The sequence below is a fragment of the Oncorhynchus gorbuscha genome, linkage group LG10, assembly GCF_021184085.1.
Source record: "Oncorhynchus gorbuscha isolate QuinsamMale2020 ecotype Even-year linkage group LG10, OgorEven_v1.0, whole genome shotgun sequence".
In the NCBI taxonomy this organism is placed as follows: Eukaryota; Metazoa; Chordata; class Actinopteri; order Salmoniformes; family Salmonidae; genus Oncorhynchus; species Oncorhynchus gorbuscha.
In genome coordinates, this window is record NC_060182.1 from 69,872,660 (window position 1) to 69,898,644 (window position 25,985).

A 25,985-nucleotide genomic window follows, 5' to 3' on the forward strand; every position below is an offset into this window, starting at 1 on the left:
ATGCATCTAAAAATAAGATTATAATAATAATAATATAATTATTATTAAATAAGATCACACATTGCAAAAAATATATATAGGACACTGCAGGAGAAACAAAAGGCAATGAATGTGCACTATATACAAAGGTTGTTTTGGAGAGTTGTATTGAAAAGTAACAGATTCCTTTCTTTGGGAAAGCAAAATGCAGAACAGACAGTCATTGAAAGCACTGTATCTTGCCAAAGATGTATACAATACTGTGCACACTAAGATCGAGAAAACATTACAAGATCATTTGATATAATCTAACGGAAACAGGTTAACTCATTCCCATCATAAAACTTTTAATTAGAATATTAGATTCTCATAAGTATTTAAAATTGATTTAGTCCCTAGGCACTTAGCTCATTATTGCAACTCAGTCAAGAAAAAACTAAAACATGTTAAGGCAGTACAATAGACGTCACTAACGGTCTCAATGAAATAAAAACATCATTCACACATTTCAACATCCACCTAATGCACATGAATGTATTTATCACGTTTTTATCTCCCAACACAAAAAGAGTAGGCTATGATTGTTAACAGTATATTCTGTTCTTAGTATTGTTTCACAAATTCAAGTGTAGAAAGTCACTAAAATATTCAGTTTTCAATGTTGAATTAAAACACTTAGAAATATTTGGACGTAACTGACTATAAAATACTTTAATGTTAAATATTTAACAATCCATAGCTATGCACATTATGAAAAATACTGAAGTTCACATAGTCTATAAGAAACAGACACCTGCATGTCTGCTAAAATACCACTGATACATCACTATGTCAGTCAGAACTCTTCCTGACTGTTCACCTGCCTAAAACTCCCAGGAGTCCATCCACTTCAGGCCAGCCATGGTACTATCAGGGTCATGGGCCAGCGGCCCTCTCATACCATAGGACAGAGGGTGAAACATGTAAAAGCTGCATGGTTTAGAAAGGCAGAGAGAGAAACAGATGTAAACTGAAGATGAGAAGAGAGAACAACCAATTTCAAAATTCATTTTTGGGTGTAGATGAACTATTGCGCCAATGACATACAGTGAATGTGATATATATATATAGCCAATAAAGCCAACAGAAAACTTCCATGTTTACAATTTAAATCAGGTTCAAAGGCACAGAAGAGGTCTCATGTTTATCTCACCTATCAAGGATGGCCAGGAATAGCATTGCCTGTCCTCCTCTGAGCAGCCAGTGAGAATAGGGTGGGCGGAGCCATAGGTCAGCACTCTGCAGCAGGGTGTCCAAAGTAATCCCTGAGACAGAGATGACACTTCAAAATCTTTATAAATATAACTGGATTTTTATTTATTTCACCTTTATTTAACCAGGTAGGCTAGTTGAGAACAAGTTCTCATTTGCAACTGCGACCTGGCCAAGATAAAGCAAAGCAGTGTGACAAGACAACAACACAGAGTTACACATGGAGTAAACAATAAACAAGCCAATAACACAAACAAGTCAATGACACAGTAGATAAAATAAAGTCTATATACAGTGTGTGCAAAAGGCATGAGGAGATAGGCAATAAATAGGCCATAGGAGCTAATAATTACAATTTAGCAGATTAACACTGGAGTGATAAATGAGCAGATGATGATGTGCAAGTAGAGATACTGGTGTGCAAAAGAACAGAAAAGTAAATAAAATAAAACAGTATGGGGATGTGGTAGGTAGATTGGGTGGGCTATTTACAGATGTACTAAGTACAGCTGCAGTGATCGGTTAGCTGCTCAGATAGTTGATGTTTAAAGTTGGTGAGGGAAATAAGTCTCCAACTTCAGTGATTTTTGCAATTTGTTCCAGTCACTGGCAGCAGAGAACTGGAAGGCGGCCAAATTAGGTTTTGGGGATGATCAATGAGATATACCTGCTGGAACGTGTGCTACGGGTGGGTGTTGTTATCGTGACCAGTGAACTGAGATTATGCTTGGTAAAACTCCGCCTTGACTTATAGATGACCTGGTACCTGTGGGTCTGGCGACGAATATGTAGCGAGGGCCAGCTGACTAGAGCATACAGGTCGCAGTGGTGGGTGGTAGAAGGTGATTTGGTAACAAAACAGATGGCACTGTGATGGACTGCATCCAGTTTGCTGAGTAGAGTGTTGGAAGATATTTTGTAGATAACATCGCCGAAGTCAAGGATCAGTAGGATAGTCAGTTTTACTAGGGTAAGTTTGGCGGCGTGAGTGAAGGAGGATTTGTTGCGAAATAGAAAGCCGATTCTAGATTTGATTTTGGATTGGAGATGTTTAATATGAGTCTGGAAGGAGAGTTTACCTAGGTATGTATAGTTGTCCACATAGGTCGGAACCGTCCAGGGTAGCGAACGGTTTAAAAGCATGTATTTGGTTTTACTAGCGTTTAAGAGCAGTCGGAGGCCACGGAAGGAGTGTTGTATGGCATTGAAGCTCGTTTGGAGGTTAGTTAGCACAGTGTCCAAGGAAGGGCCAGAAGTATACAGAATGGTGTCGTCTGCGTAGAGGTGGATTCGGGAATCGCCCGCAGAAAAAGCGACATCATTGATATATACAGAGAAAAGAGTCGGTCCGAGAATTGAACCCTGTGGTACCGATTTGACACACTGAACTCTGTCTGCAAAGTAGTTGGTGAACCAGGCGAGGCAGTCGTCAGAAAAACCAAGGCTATTGAGTCTGCCGATAAGAATACAGTGATTGACAGAATCGAAAGCCTTGGCCAGGTCAATGAAGACGGCTGCACAGTACTATCTTTTAACGATGGCGGTTATGATATCGTTTAGTACCTTGAGCGTGGCTGAGGTGCACCCGTGACCGGCTCGGAAGCCTGATTGCACAGCGGAGAAGGTACGGTGGGACTTGAAATGGTCAGTTATCTGTTTATTAAGTTGGCTTTCAAAGACTTTAAATAGGCAGGACAGAAGTCTGTAACAGTTTGGGTCTAGGGTGTCACCACCTTTGAAGAGGGGGATGACCGTGGCAGCTTTCCAATTGTTAGGGATCCCGGACGATACGAAAAAAAAGAGGTTGAACAGGCTGGTAATAGGGGTTGCAACAATGGGGGCGGATAGTTTTAGAAAGAGAGGGTTCAGATTGTCTAGCCCATCTGATTTGTACTGGTCCCGGTTTTGCAGCTCTTTCAGAACATCTGCTGTCTGGATATGGGTGAAGGAGAAGCTGGGGATGCTTGGGCCGAGCTGTTGGCCGAGGTTGGAGTAGCCAGGAGGAAGGCATGGCCAGCCATTGAGAAATGCTTATTGAAATGTTCGATTATCATGACTATCAGTGGTGACCGTGTTACCTAGCCTCAGTGCAGTGGGCAGCTGGGAGGAGGTGCTCTTGTTCTCCATCGACTTCACAGTGTCCCAAAACTTTTTGGAGTTACAGCTACAGGATGCAAATTTCTGCTTGAAAAAGCTAGCCTTTACTTTCCTGACTGACTGCGTGTATTGGTTCCTGACTTCCATAATCTGAACTACTCCAACATTATTTCATGTATGACTCCTGGATGAGTCTAATGTGTGATCAAAATGAAGGGGGCATTATGGGGAGCATGTGTTTGGGGTAGACCCACTTTACCTGTTAGCATGCTGCTGAAGAGCATGGCAGGGAAGTAGTGGTGGTAGTAGAGGATGCGGCCCATGGTGTAGAAGGGTACGTAGTGCAGCAACCAGCCCAGGAGCAGCAGCCCTCCACCTTCCATCAGCACGCGACAATGCTCTGCACACACACATCCGTGTTAGAATCAAGTACTCAAACGAGTTACTCATGAAACTGACAGGGAAGTTCTAAAAGCTCCTACCAATTCTTCTCTTGTCCAGTTGGACTCCTCTGCGGAGGGCCAGAGAGGCCACTGCCACCATAACCACATACAGGCCCAGACTGACCAGGTTCAGCCACCAGATCACCTGCAGAAGAGGTAGATTTAACTATATTGTAGCAGTGTTATGTGTTAGCATACTCAGTGAGTGGAGAGAGGTACTTACAGGGTTCCCTAATAGGTAGACACGGTATTCAGTCTCATTCACTCCAGAGAACCTCAATCCCTTTGCAAAAACAGAACAAAGGCACAGTAATAAGAGACTATTTCATTTTGGGACTGTCCAACCACATTGAAGTCATGGGGTATTCAACATGCAAACCTGGTAGTTGATTGGCCAATGCCAGGGTTTAGAGTTCATTTCATTGTCTTTGGGCTTCAACCCACTGTTACCCTGTAAAAAGAGACATTTAGTTGTAATCAATACAATAAGTGTGTGGGAGAATTTGGCACACTTGTGTCGTCTTGTTCTCTTACCCTGATCATAACGATGTGGGACTCCAGCAATATCTCCAGGAAGTGGGGCTTCAGCACTGAAAGGCTAATGTTGGGCACTATCAATGCACACACAAACAAAAACACACACCTTCAGGTATTAAGTAAACACACAACACCATCACATATCAAGCAGTGAGCCATGGGAACACCATTTTTTAAATGCAGGAATGGAGGCGTACATTTGGTATTGATATGATCCTCAATATTCCATTGAGAGTTTGGGGTCTCCTTCAGATATGGGCTACATGTAATCTCCACCTGTTCCCAGCCCCTGAACAGAGAAGACACAATTTGACACTGTCATCATCGGTAATGTTAACATTTGTAATTAAAGATATTAGAGAACTTTAGAAGAGTCTAGATCATTCCTCCATTTCTTACCATTTGGGGAGAGTCTTGCCAGAGGAGTAGAGCACACAGCCAGTTGCTCGGTGCAGGAAGCGTACTTTGCTGCGTAACACCTTGACCAGGTCGCCCTTCCGACCCCCACACAACTCCACCTGCCACAGGTCATTAGGGTCACCTGTTCCATTCTGAAAGCACCAGAAAGGAACGATACTGATCAACATTTAAGCTGAAGAATGAAACCTCTCTCACACACAACCTATCAATAACTTCTGAGAACTGTGCAAGCATTGTATATGCTTACTCACGATGCCATAGCCTGTGACCTGGAAGTGTTTTTTAGTGAGAGGTGCCTCGTGGAGGTGACTGTGAAGGTTACGGGTAGTCCTGGTGGACACAGGAGAATCAACCATTATTGCACTGAAGAATTTGTTGTAATGTCAAAACAGGTACAGTATGGGTGCAGTACAATGATAAGCTTTCAAACAGAGGAGGGGTGTCACTGTCAAACCACTTACTCTTTGTGCTCCAATTGAATAATATCACCATGACGAACAAGGTCAGGTTCTCCTGATTGTGCTGGACAACAAAAAAAAGATGAACAAAATACATCATAAAACGTATGTTGCAATGAACCTTTATGAGTGACATATTCTGACTGCACAACAAGGCTGTCCTCTCACCATCACTGTCATTGGATCTATGCACCAGCCACATGTTGTTATAGTCCTTATGGAGGTATGCTGTGACCTGCTGCTGCTTTGCTCCGACACCCTCTGGGTACAGATGCCAGTGAGAGTGGAGGTATCCTCCAGCGATACGCAGGTTCTTCACAGTGATGATAGAGCCATATGCCAGGTCTGTAGGAGAGCACAGGCCACCATCATAGTAGAACAAGGAGGACAGATCAGCATTATTAGAAGCAAGGGGTTACTTAGGACATTATTTGAATACACGTCATTCAAACTGACAAGTGGAAATATACTGTAAGGCACCACTATGGTAAAGACAAAAACGTAGAAGATGCTATTTAAATCAACTCACACTCAGGCATGGAAGCATTGTGTAGGTTGTTTCCAATCAAACGGGACTGAAAAGCAGAGCTGAAGAAGCCATCTCCTGGACCGCTGGAGACAGGGGACAACGGAAACACATTGTGTAAATGTGATTAGACATTATTTAGGGGGCGAATCAATTTAAAGCTTTCCAATAACCCCACTATAACAAAAGCATAGCCAATAATCACCTTACCTTTTGTTCAGGACAACAAAGTGGACTGCAAATATTGTAACATACAGGAACAGGGGAAGCAGGATAAGCCCAAACACTCTGGACAACACGTGCTTCCCAAAATCAATCTGGTAGAACGAAGAAAAGGGAGAAGGAGTCAGTGTTGGCCTCCAATGTAAGTCAGTTTGGTACATCAATATCATAGGTGATTCATAATCAGTTGATGAGTACCAGAGAGAGGTGCAGATCCCCCAGCAAACTCCACAGGTCCCAGGCTGTGTTCATTCCCACCAGCAGGATGACAAACAGCCCCACAAACTTAACCCCCAGAGCCCCAGACAGGTTCACCCCTGTCAGTACCAGCCAGAACCACCAGCGTGCGCTAAAGGGCCTGAACACCATAGGAGAGAGCATAGCAGCATCACTATGTACAAAGTTGGTCAATAACAAGTCCCTTTAATTTGATTCTAATGACTTAACTGACAATTCAGATGTAGGTTTGGCGCTGCTCTGGAGGTCCCTTACCTATATCTCTGTCGATTAAACTTGACCATGCTGAGCACTGCTCCCATTATAAAGAACATGAGAATGGGGTCGAGAAGGATGTACTGAGAGATGGTTATGCAGCCAGTGTCTGAATGGGGGGGGGGGGGGGACAGCCCAAGGTACAAGTTATTTAGATTAAGGTGATCTAACACAATACACATCTTAAACTTCACCACAGATATAACAGAAGAATGGGTGACCAGTCCATAATAAAGTCTGTTTGGCAAGGTAATTGGCTAAAGTAGATCCAGTCTCTCCCCCAGGCTGTCTCTGGTTACTTTGTTAGTGCTGGTGGTACATACTCACCAAAGGCCAGCACTGCAGCAGTGATGAGGGCAGCTGTCGGGGACTGGGACAACTCCAGCACTGTGAGGTAGGCAAAGGGGGGCAGACAGGAGCCCAGAGATGCACAGAACTGCACAGAGGCAGAGCATGTTGACAGGTCAAACTAGTACTGTGGAGCATGACATTATTCACACAACATAAAAACCATTCGGTCTTTGTAGGCCTTACCCCTCTCATCCCCCAGTAGTTGTGGTGCTCATATTTGTCCCCAGGTTTAAGGAAAGGGTAGGTGCCATCGTAGCCAGTCATGTACCCAGCTAGCCCGATCAGCATCTGGCATAGAGGGAATGGTTACTTAAAAACACATACACATTATGTAAATTAAGATACTTATCAAGTTATGGAAGTAATGATGACTGTAGAAAGAGATATTCTAAGAATAGAATGCTAAAAGACCGTGGCATTGTCTTACTTTGCCAAGTGGTGGGTGGACATCAAAGAAGAAGGTTCTGTTAATGTAGTAACTCCCCATTTTCCCAAAGTGGGTTTCATCCCAGCTAAAACAGATAGGATCACACAATAAGATGATACATAAACACACAGCGACTTCATGAGGGAGCCTTACAGTCTCTTGGGGCACAATCACTCACCATACATGAGGGGGTTCCATGATTTTGTAAAGGCGTGTGGAAAAAGAGAGCAACACCACCAACAGAAAGAAAGCTGTGCTTTGTGCCTCATTATTTGGAGAGTAAATGCCCTGGTCATGTTGTGCCGATGTGCCATTTAAGGATTGGCTGTCACCTTCAGACAGTCCATCATCCTCCGTATTCTCCTGGGTCGACTCATGATGGGTTGAAACAGGGCTCTGCTCCCCTGTATTCATCTGGCCTCTCCGATTTCGTAGCATTGAGCATTCTTCGTTGTATTGTGCAACACATTTTTTCTTTGCCATTAGTTAAAACTAAAACAAAGTGTGTCAATTTAATTGGTATTCTTTGAACCGCCCACAATGTCCAAAGAAAGCTTAAGAAATAGGAATATTTTGTCAGTGGAATGTTTGTGACAGACTGCTACAACAAAGTAGCTAACAAGCAGCAGCAAAACAAGTCCCATTACATTGTAGATCGGTCTATGCAGGGAATAGCTAGCTAGTAACAATGTCGCATAACGTTGCAATTAATATATATATATATATTGTAATGTTATCCGTACACTAGCTAGCATTGTAGCTAGCTCGCAGTAGCAGCTGTCAGACAGCTTTGTGCATTTTCAACCAAAATTAATATCAATCTAATCATTCCTGTTTTCACCTGATATTCCGTAGGTAACGTAATGCATTAAAAGCAGGACTTTGCTGGTTACATTTTACGCATTTGGAAAACAAGCATTTCTCAAATTAAACTACTACTCTGGCATACACTCCTGACGGTAATTACGGTGCACAGATTTCAAAGCATCTACCGGTATTTTTGTAAAATAAAACAAAACATTTACCCGATGTGCTTCATGAAATATCTGCAAAAAGTGCGCAGCACGCGCACAATGTAGTCGAATCTCAACACTCCATTTTTAGCCACGCACGTTGCGTGGTTTCTGGGATCTGTATGCTTTTCCATCCTTCATTAAATCCATGACACGGGAATACGGACACAATTTCCCAGTATACAACTGAAATTTAGGACAAGGCTGGAGATCAGTGGGAAATGCCTTCCACAATGTGGTTGTGCTGTACGCATATAGACATTACGGCCACTGGGTGGCGAGAGAGCACAATAAATCACAGGCTCGCACACCACACATGCTCACAACACGTAAAATCCTCTCTGGTATGGAGGGTGATAAGTGCCAGATCGAAAATTCAATGCTTAAATGCTAAATAAGAATGTATTTTTATTTTCATATCAGTGTGCATGATTCATTCCACGATAAATTGCAAAGTTAAAATGAAAATAGAAAAATGTGAAATTATACAAATTTGAAATAAAAATGGTAATGATCAATGAAAAAAGCCAAATGGTAAACAAAAAAATCGCAAAATGTCATTTGAAATTGAAAGCGGTTGTTTTCATTTTCCATCTACCCAATTAAGCGTTTTCTATTTCAATTTGCATTAGAATTTTCAAAGTGTATGCAAATTGATTTTTGGAGGTGTGAACCAGGAGAGCAACACAACACCCCCATGTAGTGGTACATCTCTCTGTACATTGATTTTAGACTAGTGTAACCAACCCAGGTCTCCTGCACACCGGAAAAGCATAGGCCTGCTTAGCTGAAGCCAAGGCTCTGGGAGCCAATGCAACTCTTCGGGTATCAGACAAGGTTACTCATTATGTGAACAGCTAACCAAGGAGAAGTGGTTTGGTGACTACGCACATATGAGGAATAACTTTGCCTAGTGTTGAGTAACTTTGCTAAGACCAGAAAAATTGCATTGGCTCCCCAAGCTACATTTCCTATGCTTTGACTAAGCTGTTCTTCTGGTGTACAGGACACCAGGTTCAAACCCTGTCAGTTACACTAGTCTAAAATGAATGCACAGAAAACACGGCATGGCTAGGATGTATCACTGCATGGTGGTATTGTGTTGCTCTCCTGGTTCATGCCCCGGGAAGCAATTTCCCTACACTTTGAAAATAAAAAGAGTAAGTACTAAATTGGGCAGTTGGAAAATGTAGACATCCACTTTGCACATAGCATTTACCATTATCTGTAAACCATTTGTCATGTTGTGTTTACCATTTTCATTTATAATTTCTATTTACCATTTCCAATTTTCAATTAGCCATTTTCGATTTTCATTTTAACATAGCATTTTCACTAGGTCATGAATCATGCGCGCTGATATATTATATTTCTCAAACTGCCATTGATCACCCTCCATGCTCATGCAAGTGTCTCCATTTGAGCTGAAAGTATATTTAGCCTTATAAACATTTGGTTTCGAAATTAGGATATTATTGTATCTGTGTAATGTGTGTAGAATATTCCACAGATAAGGGAGACAAATAAATATAGATATTTTCAAAGTTTATTTTGATGACAGATAGTGACTACAGTCAAGAGGTAAACAAAAGGAATGAACATGATATTTTCATTGACCACAGCGTACATCACATCCTACACCACAACTTGTGGTTTACAAAGCTTTAAATAATATAAAATACATGTTCACAATTTGTTTAACCTCAATGTAAGACTTGTGGAGGGATGAATCATACAGTATAGATAGACTGATAAAGAGTACAGTGAGCATCTCTTTGAATGCAGGTCAAGGGCATCAGTCATTGAGAGAAGGCATCCTCCAAATATGTGTAAGATAGGTGATGGCAAGATACGCATTTCTCTTCATGGAAAATGTGAAAACATGACTAATCAGCAATCATATGTTTCTAGAGTTGAATGTGAAAGGACAACAATGTTAAATGACGAATAGTGTTCACTATATTGATTTTTAAAAAGGTCACCAGAATGACATACTGTTCCCAGTAACATTATTTGAAAGGCAAAACAAGTTGTGTTTTAATGGCACAAAGAATAATGCTTGCATTTCAGAAGGCATTCTTCTTTGTATTGTACTTGTAGGATCAATGGCACCACATTGTGTTTAAAAAAAGTACTGCCATTCCCCAACATTACATTTCAATGTCTGCTCCACAGGGCAGGATACATACACTTTCTCTGGTACAGTGTAAACCACTTTCCTCATACATAAAGATATGTTTTTTTAAAGTTTTTTTTTTACAGAAATATATAAATCTAAATGGCTAAACTGTAATGCTGGATTTTTTAGATTTTTTTTTGTCAAACAAAAATATTGGCTGCACTATATGCATTATTAGAATGTAACAAAAACATTAATACATAGTACTAGATCTGTACAAAATATCCTAAACCTCGTCAACAAAGCCTTTAATCACAATCAGAGATGCATTAATGGGAATGTTCTTACATGGGATCTGAAGTCAATTGTGAATGGGAATGTGATTGAATGTAAACATAAAACATTTGCTATGGGACAATATGTTTGCTTAACTACTCTCTTGACTAGTGGGAGAAGGCTAGTGGAACCTATACAAACATATTACATATTTAATCATATACAGTACCAGTCAAACGTTTGGACACACCTACTCCTTTAAAAGTTTGGACACACCTACTCCTTTAAAGGTTTGGACACACCTACTCCTTTAAAGGTTTGGACACACCTACTCCTTTAAAGGTTTGGACACACCTACCCCTTTAAAGGTTTGGACACACCTACTCCTTTAAAGGTTTTTCTTTATTTTTACTATTTTCTACATTGTAGAATAATAGTGAAGACATCAACACTATGAAATAACACACATGGCATTATGCAGTAACCAAAAAAGTGTTAAACAAATCGAAATATATCTCATATTTTTGATTCTTCAAAGTAGCCACCCTTTGCCTTGATGACAGGTTTGCACACTCTTGGCATTCCCTCAACCATCTTAAACCTGGAATGCTTTTCCAACCATCTTGAAGGAGTTCCCATATATGCTGAGCACTTGTTGGCTGCTTTTCCTTCACTCTGCAGTCCAACTCATCCCAAACCATCTCAATTGGGTTGAGGTCGGGTGATTGTTGGGGCCAGGTCATCTGATGCAGCAATCCATCACTCTCCTTCTTGTTCAATTTGCCCTTACACATCCTGGAGGTGTGTTGGGTATTGGTCTTGTTGAAAAACAAATGATAGTCCCACTAAGTGCAAACCAGATGGGATGGCGTATTGCTGCAGAATTCTGTGGTGGCCATGCTGGTTAAGTGTGCTTTGAATTCTAAATAAATCACCGACAGTTTCACCAGCAAAGCACCCCCACACCATCACACCTCCTTCATGCTTCACGGTGGGAACTAAATCAAATCAAATCTAATTTTATTGGTCGCATGCACATATTTAGCAGATGTTGTTGCGGGTTTAGTGAAATGCTTGTGTTCCGAGCTCCAACAGTGCAGTAGTATCTAACAATTCACAACAATACACACAAATCTAAAAGTAAAATAATGGAATTAAGAAATCTATAAGTACAGTAATGTATTTCCACTGTATTTTTTTACACATGTGGAGATCATCCGTTCACCTACTCAGCACCTCACAAAGACTCGGCGGTTGGAACCAAAAATCTCAACTTTGGACTTATTGGGCCAAAGGACAGATTTCCACTGGTCTAATGTCCATTGCTTGTGTTTCTTGGCCCAAGCAAGTCTCTTCTTGTTATTGGTGTCCTTTAGTAGCAATTTGACCATGAAGGCCTGATTCACGCAGTGTCCTCTTTTTATTTATTTTACTGTTATTTTACCAGGTAAGTTGACTGAGAACACATTCTCATTTACAGCAACGACCTGGGGAATAGTTACAGGGGAGAAGAGGGGGGATGAATGAGCCAATTGTAAGCTGGGGATGATTAGGTGGCCATGATGGGTTGAGGGCCAGATTGGGAATTTAGCCAGGACACCGGGGTTAACACCCCTACTCGTACGATAAGTGCCATGGGATCTTTAATGACTTCAGAGAGTCTGAACAGTTGATGTTGAGATGTGTCCACCCCTACCTTGTAACAACTGACTGGCTCAAAATGCATTAAGAAGGAAATAAATTGCACAATTTAACATTTAACAAGGCATACCTGTTCATTGAAATGCATTCCAGGTGACTACCTCATGAAGAGGGTTGAGAGAATGCCAAGAGTGTGCAAAGCTGTCATCAAGGCAAAGGGTGGCAACTTTGAAGAATCTCAAATATAAAATATATTTCGATTTTATTAACACTTTTTTTGGTTACTACATGATTCCGTATGTGTTATTTCATAGGTTTGATATATTCACTATTATTCTACAATGTAGAAAATAGTAAAAATAATGGAAAACCCTGGAATGAGTAGGTAGGTCCAAACTTTTGACTGGTACTGCACATTTCTAGCCTTTCCAAGCCCATATTCAATTATCTCTCTCTCTCTCTCTTTGTACTGGCAGCAGGTCAAAGCAACATTGTGATAGCATATGAATCTGGTCTGGCCCTTGTTTGATCGTAGTTATTGCTCTTGAGACAACCTTGCCAACAGAGGAGCCTCTTTGTCTCGAGGATGAGGACTGTAGGATTGCACTGTTATAAGAAACACAGAAGACAAGTGGAAGTGGTGGTTGGTCCTTTTAAAGGCCTTGCTGACAACAGAAGCATCCCAAATACTAGTAAAAAGTGGTTTGAAAGTAACTTTCCCTGTATAGCAATGTGATTATTATGTTATAATATGAATATAACATGTGGCATGCTTACGACAATAAGCTTCCTCCAGGCTTAGTTACCAAACTTAAAAAACTATTCACACTGTTTCCCCTCATCGTTAGTAAAGTATATTGGTCTGACAAATAAGACAATATACATCCTATGCCCTCTTACTTTACAGAGCCTTGTCATGTACATGAAATAAATAATCAACCAAAAAGACACATGGAGAAAAACAATGCAGAAAAAATGTATGTATGCATACCAAACATACCAAACTGCCTGGGATCACTGAATAAAAGGTCACTCCTCAGAAAATCCCTTTAGGCAGAATATAAATGTTAAGAAATAGGATATCCCATGGAATACATTCACTGGATAGCTCCTGGTCCCCTCTGGAAATGTGAATGAGTATTTGTGTGGTAGAGAGAGAGAAAATATGAAAGAGTCAATAAGAGTATGTGCGTATGTGTGTTGGTGTGTGTGTGTTTAGGGGACAAGTGTGGACGTTTCAGTGTTTTTTGATGGAGGTTTAGTGCCAGGCCCTGTGAGAGGGCGGGGGGGCGTAAGGGTGTGGGCTGGTGGAGGGAGGAGAGAAAAAGCTCCAACATGCACATCCTCATTTCCCTGCCACTCTCTCTCTAAAGCCAGCTACTGGGACCTCTGGGATGCATTCATGGGGCTTAGCAGAGGCCTGGAAGCCAGGCAGGCAGGTGCACTTGTACGACCCCTCGGTGTTGGTACAGGCCCCGTTCTTACACAGTGCCACGTTGTCACTGATATCCTCACACTCGTTTATGTCTGCAGGAAAAGGAGACACGCAGAGTTAACTGAGGAGACCGATTTCACAGCAAATGCAGCTGTTCATGCCACACGTCCTGTGTCAGAAGTCCCACATAGTGGCCTGGTCAGTATGGGTGGTAGGATGGCTCCACAGTCAGGTGCAGTAGATGTCTGGTGACAGTGGGGGCTAGAGGGATGCCTAACTTTCAGTACTTGTAAAAACTGCTTTCATCTCTCTCTCTCTCTCTCTCTCTCTCTCTCTCTCTCTCTCTCTCTCTCTCTCTCTCTCTCTCTCTCTCTCTCTCTCTCTCTCTCTCTCTCTCTCTCTCTCTCTCTCTCTCTCTCTCTCTCTCTCAATAGTATCTGGAAGGCAGCAGCCAAATGTCCTTTCATTGTTTGCCTTCAAGTGGTTTCTATTTTCTATTATAAACTGGGTGTTTCGAGCCCTGAATGCTGGTGTTTCAAGCCCTGCACAGCTGTGGTATATCAGACCGTATACCACGGGTATGACAAAACATGTATTTTTACTGCTCTAATTACATTGGTAACCAGTTTATAATAGCAAGAAAAGGTACCTTCAGGGGTTTGTGGTATATGGCCAATATACCACAGCTAAGGGCAGTATCCAGGAACTCCGCGTTGCGTTGTGCCTAAGAACAGCCCTTAGCAGTGGCATAATGGCCATATACCACAACCCCTTGGGCCTTATTGCTTAAATCTGACATGGGAGGTTTGATTGTAATTTCTCTGCAGCCAAACTCTGCGTGATATTGCATGGCGAGTTACCTCACTAAAGAGAACCCCAAGACCTGTCTCCAAAAGGCACAAACCTAGGGAATGCTTCCTCATTCTGAAGTAGGGTTTGATCTTAGCCCCAAACCAAATATCATTTTTAAATGTGGGAAAATGGAACAGATCAAAAGGTTATCTGAATTGACTCATTTATTTCTAGGAATTCCAAAAGGAAATGATATATCTGGTAAGAACACAGAGAGGAGAATCTGACTCTGACTGCAGGTGGACATTATGAGACAGTGGGAGAGGAACCTACCGATGCAGGCCATTTTGGTGAGGTCAAGCTCGTATCCATCAAAGCAGTCACAGGTGTAACCTTCCCTCACGCGGACACACCGGCCATTCTCACAGCCGTTCAGGATGCCACACTCCTCTGCTCGCAGGCCCTCGAAGCCATCAAAGCGTTCTTTTGGAAACAGAATATGAATGAAGAAGGAGTCCCTACAGAGGTAGCATTTCACCATGCTTTAGCAATAATATTAATTGATGTGTATTTTTTGAATGATTCTTATGAGCTTACCATTATATGAGTCTACAGGGCGAGGCTGGAACTCTCTTGGCCGGTGGACAGGGACACGTAGTGGCGGCTCTATGTCTCCCTCTCGGGAGCCATAGTCGTTGGTGTTGTCTGTGAACAGGGGGATGCCCTGGGTGTCCTCTGGGTTGTAGTAGGTACCCCCCAGGCCCAGTGATGGGCCCTCCTCCATAGTTGTCCCAGTAGGGGGGGACATAGGGCCCATCAGGACCCTCAACCCCAGGACCGTACTCATAGCCTGGCCTCTCTCGTAGACTGTCAGACCCCCCCTCTCCTTGGCAGGTTACACACTGTGGCGTAGTCATCTGATCGAAAACAAACAAACACACAGGTCAGTGTTTTAGTGAGATATGTATCACATGTCACTTCTACATTTCAACTGAATAATAACAGCATGAATGTCGACTAGCTGTGTCCCTTACCAGAGTCCCTCATGGGGCAAAAGGCACACTGTTCGCTCCAGGCCACTCCATAGAGACAGCAGCACTCTGTGTAGGTGGTCCTCCTGCCGATGAGGGGCTGGGCACACATACGCTCATCTACCAGGCCCTGCCAGCAGATGTCCAGGTGGATGTCCTCCTCAGGCTCATGAGTCTCTGTGGTTCAGGGAAGGGAGAAGAGAGGGAAGGAAGGAGAAGGGAAGAGTGATTCACAAAAGAGGAAAGGAGGGAGTTTCTACTAATTCTATGTTGTTAATGTTGGACAGCTGAATCAATAATCTGGCTGGTAACTGTTTCATCTGGATAAACCTTGAGATGTAGGAGTGTGTGAGTCTCACCCTCGGTGGTGTTGACGCTGACGCAGCGACGGCGGGTGGTGTCCAGGACCAGAGGGGGACTGCAGAAACAGTCGAAAGAGCCGGCAGTGTTCACACACACCCCATCCACACACTCCTTCTCTGTCAGGCACTCGTCATAATCTGGAACACACACACACGCATACGTCAACGACTGAGTCCCATAGTTGAGAGTTTGGTGGAACTGAGAAAAGCAGAGACAGTGGGCGGCCCTTACCCACACACTCCAGCCGGATGTTGTCGTAGTAGAAGCCTGTACGGCAGAAGCAGGAGTACGAGGAGAAGTTGTTAGAGCAACGGCCATTCTTACAGATATCTGGCCCAAACATCTTACACTCGTCCACATCTGGTGAGAGAGAGATAGAGAGAGAGAGAGAGAGAGAGAGAGAGAGAGAGAGAGAGAGAGAGAGAGAGAGAGAGAGAGAGAGAGAGAGAGAGAGAGAGAGAGAGAGAGAAAGATAGAAAGAAAGGTGACATCGGTTGATAAATTCACATTCCATTCATCCAAATCACCTTGTCTTTAATATATCACCTCTAGAATCAGCCTAAACTTTGTGTAGGCCTACTGTGTCTGTAGAATCTCAATATAACCCCTCCATGTTCTGTAGCTAGCTAGACCCCTCAAATCCTGGCCCCTACTGTAAAATGAGCACAGCACCTTGCTTGAGACAGCCTTCTCTATTAGGTCAAGCTGGTTAGTGCACAACACTTGTGCTTAATTAGCTAGGTATGCAGGTATCCCGTCACGGTGTAAAGAGCTAGCTTTAAAGAGAACCATAAATTTGGTAGGAAATTACGCAGGACTTTTTAAACGGCTGCCATGGGTGTGAAATACAGGGGGAGCTGAAACAGCCATTTTCTTTGTGTTGGTACAAAGTTATGGGAGAAGGAAAAATGGTGAAACCTCAGGTATACCGACTGTAAACAGAAGCCAGTGGGTTGAGGAGGCAACACTGGAGTAAAGTACCTGTGAACCTCTGCTGTTCCAGGCTGTGGGAGGAAACAGCTTGGGGCAGAAGACCACTTCCATGTGGACACAACTGGTCATACTCCTCTGGAGAAACAAACAAGAATGAATGGACAAACATACTTCCTCCTTTCTGTAATAATGTATTATACATCGTGAAGCAAAAAGGAGTGAGTATATGTGAACAGTTGTATCTGAATATCTGTCTCCTAAAGGTTGATCATTCGATCCCTCTTGGGAATCTCCCTCAGTCTCAAATCATACTGTAAGCTTACCTCTCCCTGGGACTGGGCAGGGGTGGATCTCACAGTCGTCCCCCCAGCCGGCCCCCACCGTGCAGCAGCACTCCTGCTTGGTGGTGTTGCGAGACAGCACGTTGTCACAGAAGTTAGCATCGTTCAGGTTGTAGTAACACTCCTTCCTCTGCTCCTCCATGGGTGAGGCTGGCTTAGGAGGAGCATCTTCACCTGTAGAACACATAGGGAAATCACACCTCTCATGAGGAGAAAGAGATGCAGAGGGGAATAAATGGAGGGGATTTGCAGAATAAATTGTGATACTAGTTGCTACTTTCAGGGTTGAATTACTACAATAAAGACTATAGCATTACCACTACAAATAATATTTATTGCCATCATGATATCAGTAAGAATCAGTCAGTCTACTGGCCCCATGTCTAACAGCATAGTGAGTGCCACTGTGTTTCCCTGGGGCAGGAGCTCCACAACATACATAAGGGCAGGCAGTAGGCCTGAGTACCTTCAGCTGACACTGCTGAGGCTGCTCTTTTATCCACAGACATGGTCTCAGGCATTCACAGTTAAGCAGCAGGCTTAGCCAAATGGAAACACTGGCATGTGAGTCAACACACAATTCATTCTCACATGATTGATTACCACACGTCAAAAGCAAACAGCGGAATGGGGTCAAAGTACACAAGGCATACTTGGGGTTTAATACAGAACGAGAACAAAAACATCCCCGTCGAGAGCATGCTGCTTATTAATGTAAATATGGCTCGCTTGTGTGTACATGCCCATGTCAAGCTAAAGACAAGCCAATGCCACAGACTCAAGGTAAGTTTGACATTGTATTTCAGTAATCTGTTTACAGTGAACACTGTTAGTGTTTCTGACAGAGATCTTTCCATGGCAGTTTTGCCAATAGCTATACCTTATCATTGTTTGTCTTTGGGGGGAATTTGACTTGGGGAGATTTGACTGGGGAGATTTGACCATGCGCGAGAGCTTGGAGTTGTGCTCTGAGCACAGCAAATCAATTCTGTAAGGGATGGCTGGAATAGTTTTCCTGCAATTCGTTTTTTGCAGACTGCAATGCATTTATCCTTGTAGGGATAAAACATAACTCTCCATTCATCCAATAGTATGGAGTCAAACTTAGAAGAACGGTTGTCCAATAGAAACATCTACTACAGGGAACATGCAACCACTCGCGCCCTGCTAGTTCCCCAGATGTCATGATAATATGAGATGCCTCATTAAGACAGTGAAAACTCAATCCCGCATAGACAGAATGAACCCTTAAGTCCCATAAGTCCCTGTGTGTGGTGTGTTACCCTGCAGGCGGCACTGGCTGGTGATGGGATCAAATTCCTCATTGTCGCTGGGGCAGATGCACAGGAAGCTGCCATCCACATTCTCACACAGGGCCTCTCCACACAGCGCCGTGCTCATCTCACACTCGTTCACGTCTGCACGGGACGGGACGGGAATGGGAGGATAAATTTACACACACCGATGCACAGCACATACATATGCACACTGACAGGCACGAGTGTGCTTACACACACACACACACACACACACACACACACACACACACACACACACACACACACACACACACACACACACACACACACACACACACACACACACACACACACACACACACACACACACACACACACACACACACACACACACACACACACACACACACACACACACAATACAGTACATACTGCACATTGGTATACAGTCACTGACCATGCTAACCAGTGAAGTTTATAATTAAACAGTTACTTACCCACACAGCTATGGGCCCCGGCATCACCAGGGGGGTTGCTGTAGCCCTGGTCACACTGACAACGGTAGGAGCCATCTGTGTTCTCACAGAAGCCATGGTCCCCACAGATGGTCTCATTCACACACTCATCAATATCTAAACAAGAGAGCACCCAAAGGTGAGCATAACATAATGCATTCCAATGTTTATCTTCTACGCATGTATAACTGTACTATTTCAAGACTGGCTTGCTAATGACCGTGTGTTGTAATACTAAAATAAACACTACTACCGCTACGACTTACAATAACAATAACCATCATCATAACATGTCAAACATAGAAAATGAATAGAGGAAAAGAATGGGATAGTCTACAGCTTCGTGGGGACCCAGATTATTTGATGGAACCCATTCTGCTGACCCCGATGGCTATCAATTAACCCAGTGAAAGGACTGTACGGGCTGCCTCTCAGCATGTCTACTCTAAGGGTTCCTCTGTTCTAAGGGTTCCTCTGCTCTAAGGGTTCCTCTGCTCTAAGGGTTTCTCTGACGCACACACACACACACACACACACACACACACACACACACACACACACACACACACACACACACACACACACACACACACACACACACACACACACACACACACACACACACACACACACACACACACACACACACAATACAGCACATACTGTACCAGATTCTTATTTACTATTGTTAATACTGTACAATTGAAACACTTGCCCCTCCTTCCCTGATACATGTGTACATATTGGACTATAACTTGTGCCTTCCTGTATTTTACTTCTGCTAAAATGCCTATTCTATTCTACTGAGCCATTTACTTCATGTTCGTATTCTTATCTTTTATTCTTTATTTTTGTTGTTTCATTGTTGAGAAGGAATTTGCAAGTAAGCATTTTGTTAGGAAGTGTATACCATGTGTATCAGTGGAGGCTGCTGAGTGGAGGACGGCTCTGAAATAATGTCTGGAATTGAGCTGTGGAATGGCATCCAACACATTGAAACCATTTGTTTGATGTATTTGATACCATTCCACCTATTCCGCTCCAGTCATTACCATACGCCCGTCCTCCCCAATTAAGTTGCCACCAACCTCCTGTGATGTGTATCCTGTACATACAGTACGACTAATAAAACGTGAAAGTTGCTGGGGTCTATGGAGTGAGAAGTTCTTGTCACCCCACTTACTGGTCCAGTGAGGTCTGAGATGATGTAACAACATGGGACTGACTGGCTTCCACATCCACATAAGCCACTTGAGAGATATTTGGTCCAAATGGCTAGGATAGGATTTCCATTTGGCTGGAATGAATGTACAATTTGTTCAACAACTCTGACTGGTCCACATTGTTTCCTATTTTAATCAGTTAACCTGTTTTGACGTATTTTACATCTTACTTTTGTAATTCCAAAAATGTTGTCGCATGCAACAAATCTAAGCAGGAGGGCTGATCTGGACTCATTCAGAAGATGTTTTGGTTTAAAAGGAGGAAGAGGCCGATGCCTGGCAACCATGTGCAGCCGCTCACATGCACAGCCATGTATCATAAAGCCTGTTTAATGAAGTCAGGGGAAAGCCTTGTTATGTGTACATTTGGATGCGTGAGGAGAGGGAAAGCACAGAACTTAGAGATGGTTAACACTGAACCATATAACACTAGTGCTGATTCCCAACCACCCTCTGTTTAAAGGTAACATTTGGTAGCAATTTCTTACATACATAATTTAGTATTCATTGGAGTATGGTGCATGGTGCAGAGGTCAACGACAGACAATGTTAGAGAGGCTAGGCTGATTATAATTGTTTAAAAAACATATGGTTTGATCACACTTCAGTCATCTATGGTTGTTCCCTGGTCAATCACATCAACCGCTGGTCAACTTTAACCTGCTTGTGTACTGACCACCTTCCAATTCACAAGCTTTTGTGACACACAAACAACCATTATTATGTTCCTACATCGCTTATGTTACCACAGAAAGGTAAAATGCGCACAAAAGCCACATTCAGCAGTGTTCTCTTTTTTTTTTGGAAGGGCACTTTTTTTTGCGGAATTTGAGGGAAGTTTGCCAAGTTCTCCTTTGTTAGAGACTCCATGCTGTGTGTGTTCTTTTCTAATTAGAATGAAAATGGCTGAATCAGCGAAAGATAATCTTTTACAGGACATTTGCAGTCGTGGGGAAATGGAGGAGTATTTGGTACTGTAATATTTTCTCTATATGTTACAAAGTTATGGGCATGACATAATGACAGGAACAGTAGACAGTAAAGTATAAATCAACTTCATGGCATCTAATAGCCCTGGATGTCTTATCAAACATGCTAACACATCAATTGGAATCAAATGGAAATACAGTTGTGCCAAGGATTCATAACGTTAGACGATTTGTTAAGGAAAAAATAACTGACATTCACATATTGTCTAGCAGCAATTTATTCTGTCTCCTAGCTCTCGTAAATGCTGCATCGTTCGGGGAAGGAGAAAAGGCAGCCAGAATGACTGGACTAAGCAACCCATTCAGCAGGGATGGAGAGAGCTTGGCTTGGGCCCTTGCTGTACAGTTACATTACAGACAAGTGCATTCTGGGAGACCTGACTGTCCAGCCACCCCGAAGATGGTCCAAAATAGTGCTTCTAGTGATGTCAGCCAAATGGCTCTGACACGATGAAGACAAAAGTTGACGTGGGGACATAAGAGCCACCAAAATACAAACGTTGTGTTTACAAACTTAGTAGAAGGGGCCGTTATCAAAAACATGTAGTTGTTTCCCCATTAAAATGTTCACTTATTTAAATGTTTTGAGTAGCTATAGTCCCTCTGCACCGTCTGGATTTTGAGGACTTGCTACAGACTAATAGTAATGGGAGGTGTATACTGTAACACTGAAGAACATTTCAGCATGTGTGAAAAGCTGAAGTGGGGTTTTGGGTTGTCAGTGTGAGTAAAGCAGACAGCTGGGAGGTCTCTCAGGAAGGTCATCGAAACTCTCAGCTGCTACATGAAATCATCTGCGTCTGCCCCGCGATTTTCATCCATCTGAAACATGGAAGCAAATTTCCTATTTCCACATGTGTAGCGACATATATGACGCTATCAAACCATCATCCCAGAAAGGAAGGGGACATTGCTTTAATGGTCTTTCCATGGGATGTTCTGAAACACTGGTACTGACAGCCTTACTAAACTCTTCAATTAATCTGTCCAGCCAGACCGTGAGCATGTTAATCACATGCTAAATGGCCTGTGGGAAATGCATAATGTATGCTCTAACTCTAATAATACAGGCACTGTCAGTAACATACAGCAACATGAACACTGACACAGTACAGCAGGAAGCTGAAACCCCTCTCCTACACTTTCCAAGTCATGATCACTGTAGTAACAACAGGAAGCATGTGAGACGGAATCGCTCGAGGGGGTGGATTGGAGGTGGGGTGAGAAGTTAACTTTAGATGGGAGTTTCTGAGCTGATGGGCCATCTCCTCCACTACCCCCACCCCCACCCCCCTCTCTCATAATGGTCTGACCCAGGAGCCCCTTCCTGAGTGTAAATCAGCCTGGCCCGGTAATGGTTCAGGCCAGATCAGGTGAGCATGTTAAGTGAAGGTCTCGGTGCCGCGTTGTAATGTGGAGCACATGGTGGGCCTGTGTGGCTAGCTGACTGTTGGCACACCCTCCACACTTCTCCCCTGTGTTCCCTGGTTCCCTGGGCAACCCATGGCCTGATTGGAGCCATATGCAGGCCAGGGTTATTTGACATATAGGATTAGCCAGGGATGAGGAGGGATATTTATTTTACAGGAGCGTTTTTCTCTGTTTCATCTGTTGTTTCATTCCCCAGCCGAGCCCGGCCACCTCCAAGATTAAGCCGTGTTTTATAACCTGTGTGTACTATGCCCATTCCCCAACATAACCCTACATCTGGACAACAGTGTGCTAAATGTCTTTTCAAACACATCACATTTCCATACATTCGTGTAGGAGCTTGAAGAGAGTGACCACCAACGATTTCCAGCCCTTTATGCCTTAATAAAGACAAGTCGTAACAAAATGTATAGCCACAACGCCGATCTGCAGCTGGATCAAAATGAGATACGGGCTTCTTTTCCAACACAAACACATTGACAAGCACACACTGTTTTTCCTCATACAGTACCCACAGTTTGTCTCTATAGGCTGTCGTAGCAGGGATGAGTGAACAACTGAAATGGACAGAGGTAGAGCGCATTTGCAGCTTAAGACTGTTTCCCCCTTTTGTATTATGACCACAAAATGAGTTTGGCGAGCAGAGCCAAAGACAACCGCCACCCCATCGGAGTAAAAATAAAACAACGCCCCTCGAAGAAATGGCAAATTACAGTGTCTGGCCTCATATTTGATGATTTTTACAAGCAGACATAAACGCCTCAGAGTAATTGAGCTCCCTCCCCAGACACTTTATTGGGGTGACGGCAGCATCTCTCATAACCTCCCATAATGCCCTGGGAACAAGTGGCCATTGTGCTGAGATGCTGAGCTGTGGAGGGGAGAGAGAGAGGCGAGAGGGCTTGGTCCTCAGATCAGCGGGGGACGGAGGGGAGAAGTTCTGAGTCAACATCTGTGCTGCTTTGTGTGGATGTACCGAATATATGTCCAAGGAAGATGCTGGGGAGCCTGGAAGAGAGGAGGAGAGGCACCAGAAAAGAAGTGAGGAGAGAGCGGGTCAGAGATGGCCATGGCTGGCTGCACCACTGGACTGGACCAGAGAGGCTGGAGCTGTTTCGATGCCCTAGGCAATTGACTTGGACTTGGGCTGTTGCCTTTGAACAGGTTCAGCCTACAGCGTGTGTGGGTCATGGCCCACAATGTGTGACCTCTATGGTCAAACTGTTGTGGGAAAAAAACCTTGTTGGTAGTTAGATAAGTGAGAGGAGACAGTTACACAACAACATGGCTATTGTGGGCGCCTAATGCAATAACCAGCAGCACCTATTTACATCCCACAACTTATTCAGACTATATTGAACTGAGCCTATGCGAGCAGGAGACAGGCCAAGTTGATGGTAAATGGTAAAACAGGGGAGGCTGTGAGCAGCTGTTATGGATCTGGCCAGCTCTCACAACAGGCCCCTCCACACTGGGATCCAGCCACACAACATCATGGTCTTCAGAAGAGAGAGGGACACACCAACCCAGGCTCTGTCATCGGCCAGGGTGCTGACGCTCAGCTAGGCTCTGCTCTCCACTGTGAGTCAAATAAAGAGGCATGGCGATGAGAATATAACAGGCTGCTCAACGTTCACCGCATCTCAACACCCTCTCTCTCTCTTTCAGGCCGCCCCATCTGGGGCTCTTTCCACTAGATCATGCTATCACAACTCTCTCCCCTTCATGCCTGACCCTGCCGGTTTGGAAGCCATTTTGATATGAGCAAATACTTGGCCTGTATGTTTGTTGAATGTCAGATATGCCTCTTATAAAACCAACTTAATCATGTAAGCGGTAAGCGAGAAGTTTACGGTAAGCGAGAAGGTACGGTAAGCGAGAAGATCACTGGCAAAGGCGAACAACAGCGCCAGCCATGGCCTATTCAACCTGCTTGGAAAACGGGTGTGCATCAGCATTAATCAAACACTCTTCTGTATATAGTAAAATGATGTTCATCTCTCATGGACACACATACACAAACTGATGGTCTGTCTTTGCCAGTAAACACATAGGCGCTCTTGTTTTCAATTGTCATGGAGACGGTGCTATTCTGTTGTTTTTGGACTGATGTTATAAACTGTCAAAATAAAAAACTTGCACACTCCATGTATAATCTCCCAGCAATTTAATGGGTATTTACCAATGTTTGGGCATCACTGTGTCTTCCTCAGGGTAATGTCATGAATACTTGTACCAGGTTATGTAGACACACAGTGAAATTAGTGTAACCAATGACATTAGTGAGGGGTGTGTCATAATGATTAAGTTAATTAAAATTAATTCGTGAAACTGTTAAAAAATTGTATATGGCATATTAAATATACAGTCGTGGCCAAAAGTTTTAAAAATGACACAAATATTAATTTTCACAAAGTCTGCCTCCTCAGTTTGTATGATGGCAATTTGCATATACTCCAGAATGTTATGAAGAGTGATGAATTGATGAATTGCAATTAATTGCAAAGTCCATCTTTGCCATGCAAATGAACTGAATCCCCCAAAAAACATTTCCACTGCATTTCAGTGTGTCCACTCTGACTTACCACAGTCTGGGTTGTCCACTGCATTTCAGCCCTGCCACAAAAGGACCAGCTGACATCATGTCAGTGATTTCTCGTTAACACAGGTGTGAGTGTTGAGGAGGACAAGGCTGGAGATCACTCTGTCATGCTGATTGAGTTCGAATAACAGACTGGAAGCTTCAAAAGGAGGATGGTGCTTGGAATCATTGTTCTTCCTCTGTCAACCATTGTTATCTTCAAGGAAACATGTGCCGTCATCATTGCTTTGCAGGCAAGGATATTGCTGCCAGTAAGATTGCACCTAAATCAACCATTTATGGGATCATCAAGAACTTAAAGGAGAGCGGTTCAATTGTTGTGAAGAAGGCTTCAGGGCGTCCAAGAAAGTCCAGCAAGCGCCAGGACCGACTCCAAAAGTTGATTCAGCTTCGCGATCGGGGCACCACCAGTACAGAGCGTGCTCAGGAATGGCAGCAGGCAGGTGTGAGTGCATCTGCACGCACAGTGAGGCAAAGACCTTTGGAGGATGGCCTGGCGTCAAGATTGTTTGGGGCATCCAGAAAAAAAGCTTGTCCGTAGAAGACAAGGTGAGCGCTACCATCAGTCCTGTGTCATGCCAACAGTAAAGCATCCTGAGACCATTCATGCATGGGGTTGCTTCTCAGGCAAGGGAGTGGGCTCACTCACAATTTTGCCTAAGAACACAGCCATGAATAAAGAATGGTACCAACACATCCTCCGAGAGCAACTTCTTGCAACCATCTAGGAACAGTTTGGTGATGAACAATGATGGAGCACCTTGCCATAAGGCAAAAGTGATAACTAAGTGGCTCGGGGAACAAACATCAATATTTTGG

General features: G+C 43.4%; 2 protein-coding genes across 3 annotated transcripts in view; both read right to left on the reverse strand.

Annotated features, from left to right (window-relative positions):
• Positions 1-603: 603 nt before the first annotated feature.
• On the reverse strand, positions 604-8,463 carry pomt2 (protein-O-mannosyltransferase 2). 2 transcript variants are annotated; one of them, XM_046364548.1, is made up of 21 exons: positions 8,229-8,463; positions 7,382-7,695; positions 7,204-7,288; positions 6,960-7,064; positions 6,753-6,861; positions 6,426-6,534; positions 6,132-6,291; positions 5,922-6,028; positions 5,715-5,797; positions 5,354-5,530; positions 5,189-5,249; positions 4,979-5,057; positions 4,707-4,858; positions 4,505-4,596; positions 4,305-4,381; positions 4,150-4,221; positions 3,994-4,053; positions 3,810-3,915; positions 3,587-3,727; positions 1,172-1,283; positions 604-948 (listed from the first exon to the last, which is right to left on the reverse strand). In XM_046364548.1, the coding sequence occupies exons 2-21, from the start codon at positions 7,684-7,686 to the stop codon at positions 843-845; spliced, it is 2,298 nt and encodes a 765-aa protein (XP_046220504.1). In that variant the 5' UTR covers positions 7,687-7,695; positions 8,229-8,463; the 3' UTR covers positions 604-842. The 2 variants fall into 2 exon arrangements, with proteins under 2 accessions (XP_046220504.1, XP_046220505.1); XM_046364549.1 differs by lacking the exon at positions 8,229-8,463 and adding an exon at positions 8,045-8,210.
• Positions 8,464-13,541: 5,078 nt separating this feature from the next.
• LOC124046929 (latent-transforming growth factor beta-binding protein 2-like) overlaps positions 13,542-25,985 on the reverse strand; it is a 153,607-nt gene continuing 141,163 nt past the window's right edge. The window contains 11 exon segments of the mRNA XM_046367691.1: positions 13,542-13,779; positions 14,813-14,962; positions 15,077-15,359; positions 15,362-15,396; positions 15,514-15,687; positions 15,870-16,010; positions 16,105-16,233; positions 16,855-16,941; positions 17,130-17,321; positions 18,431-18,565; positions 18,904-19,038. Coding sequence (XP_046223647.1) covers positions 13,598-13,779; positions 14,813-14,962; positions 15,077-15,359; positions 15,362-15,396; positions 15,514-15,687; positions 15,870-16,010; positions 16,105-16,233; positions 16,855-16,941; positions 17,130-17,321; positions 18,431-18,565; positions 18,904-19,038 — 1,643 coding nt within the window. The 3' untranslated portion in view covers positions 13,542-13,597.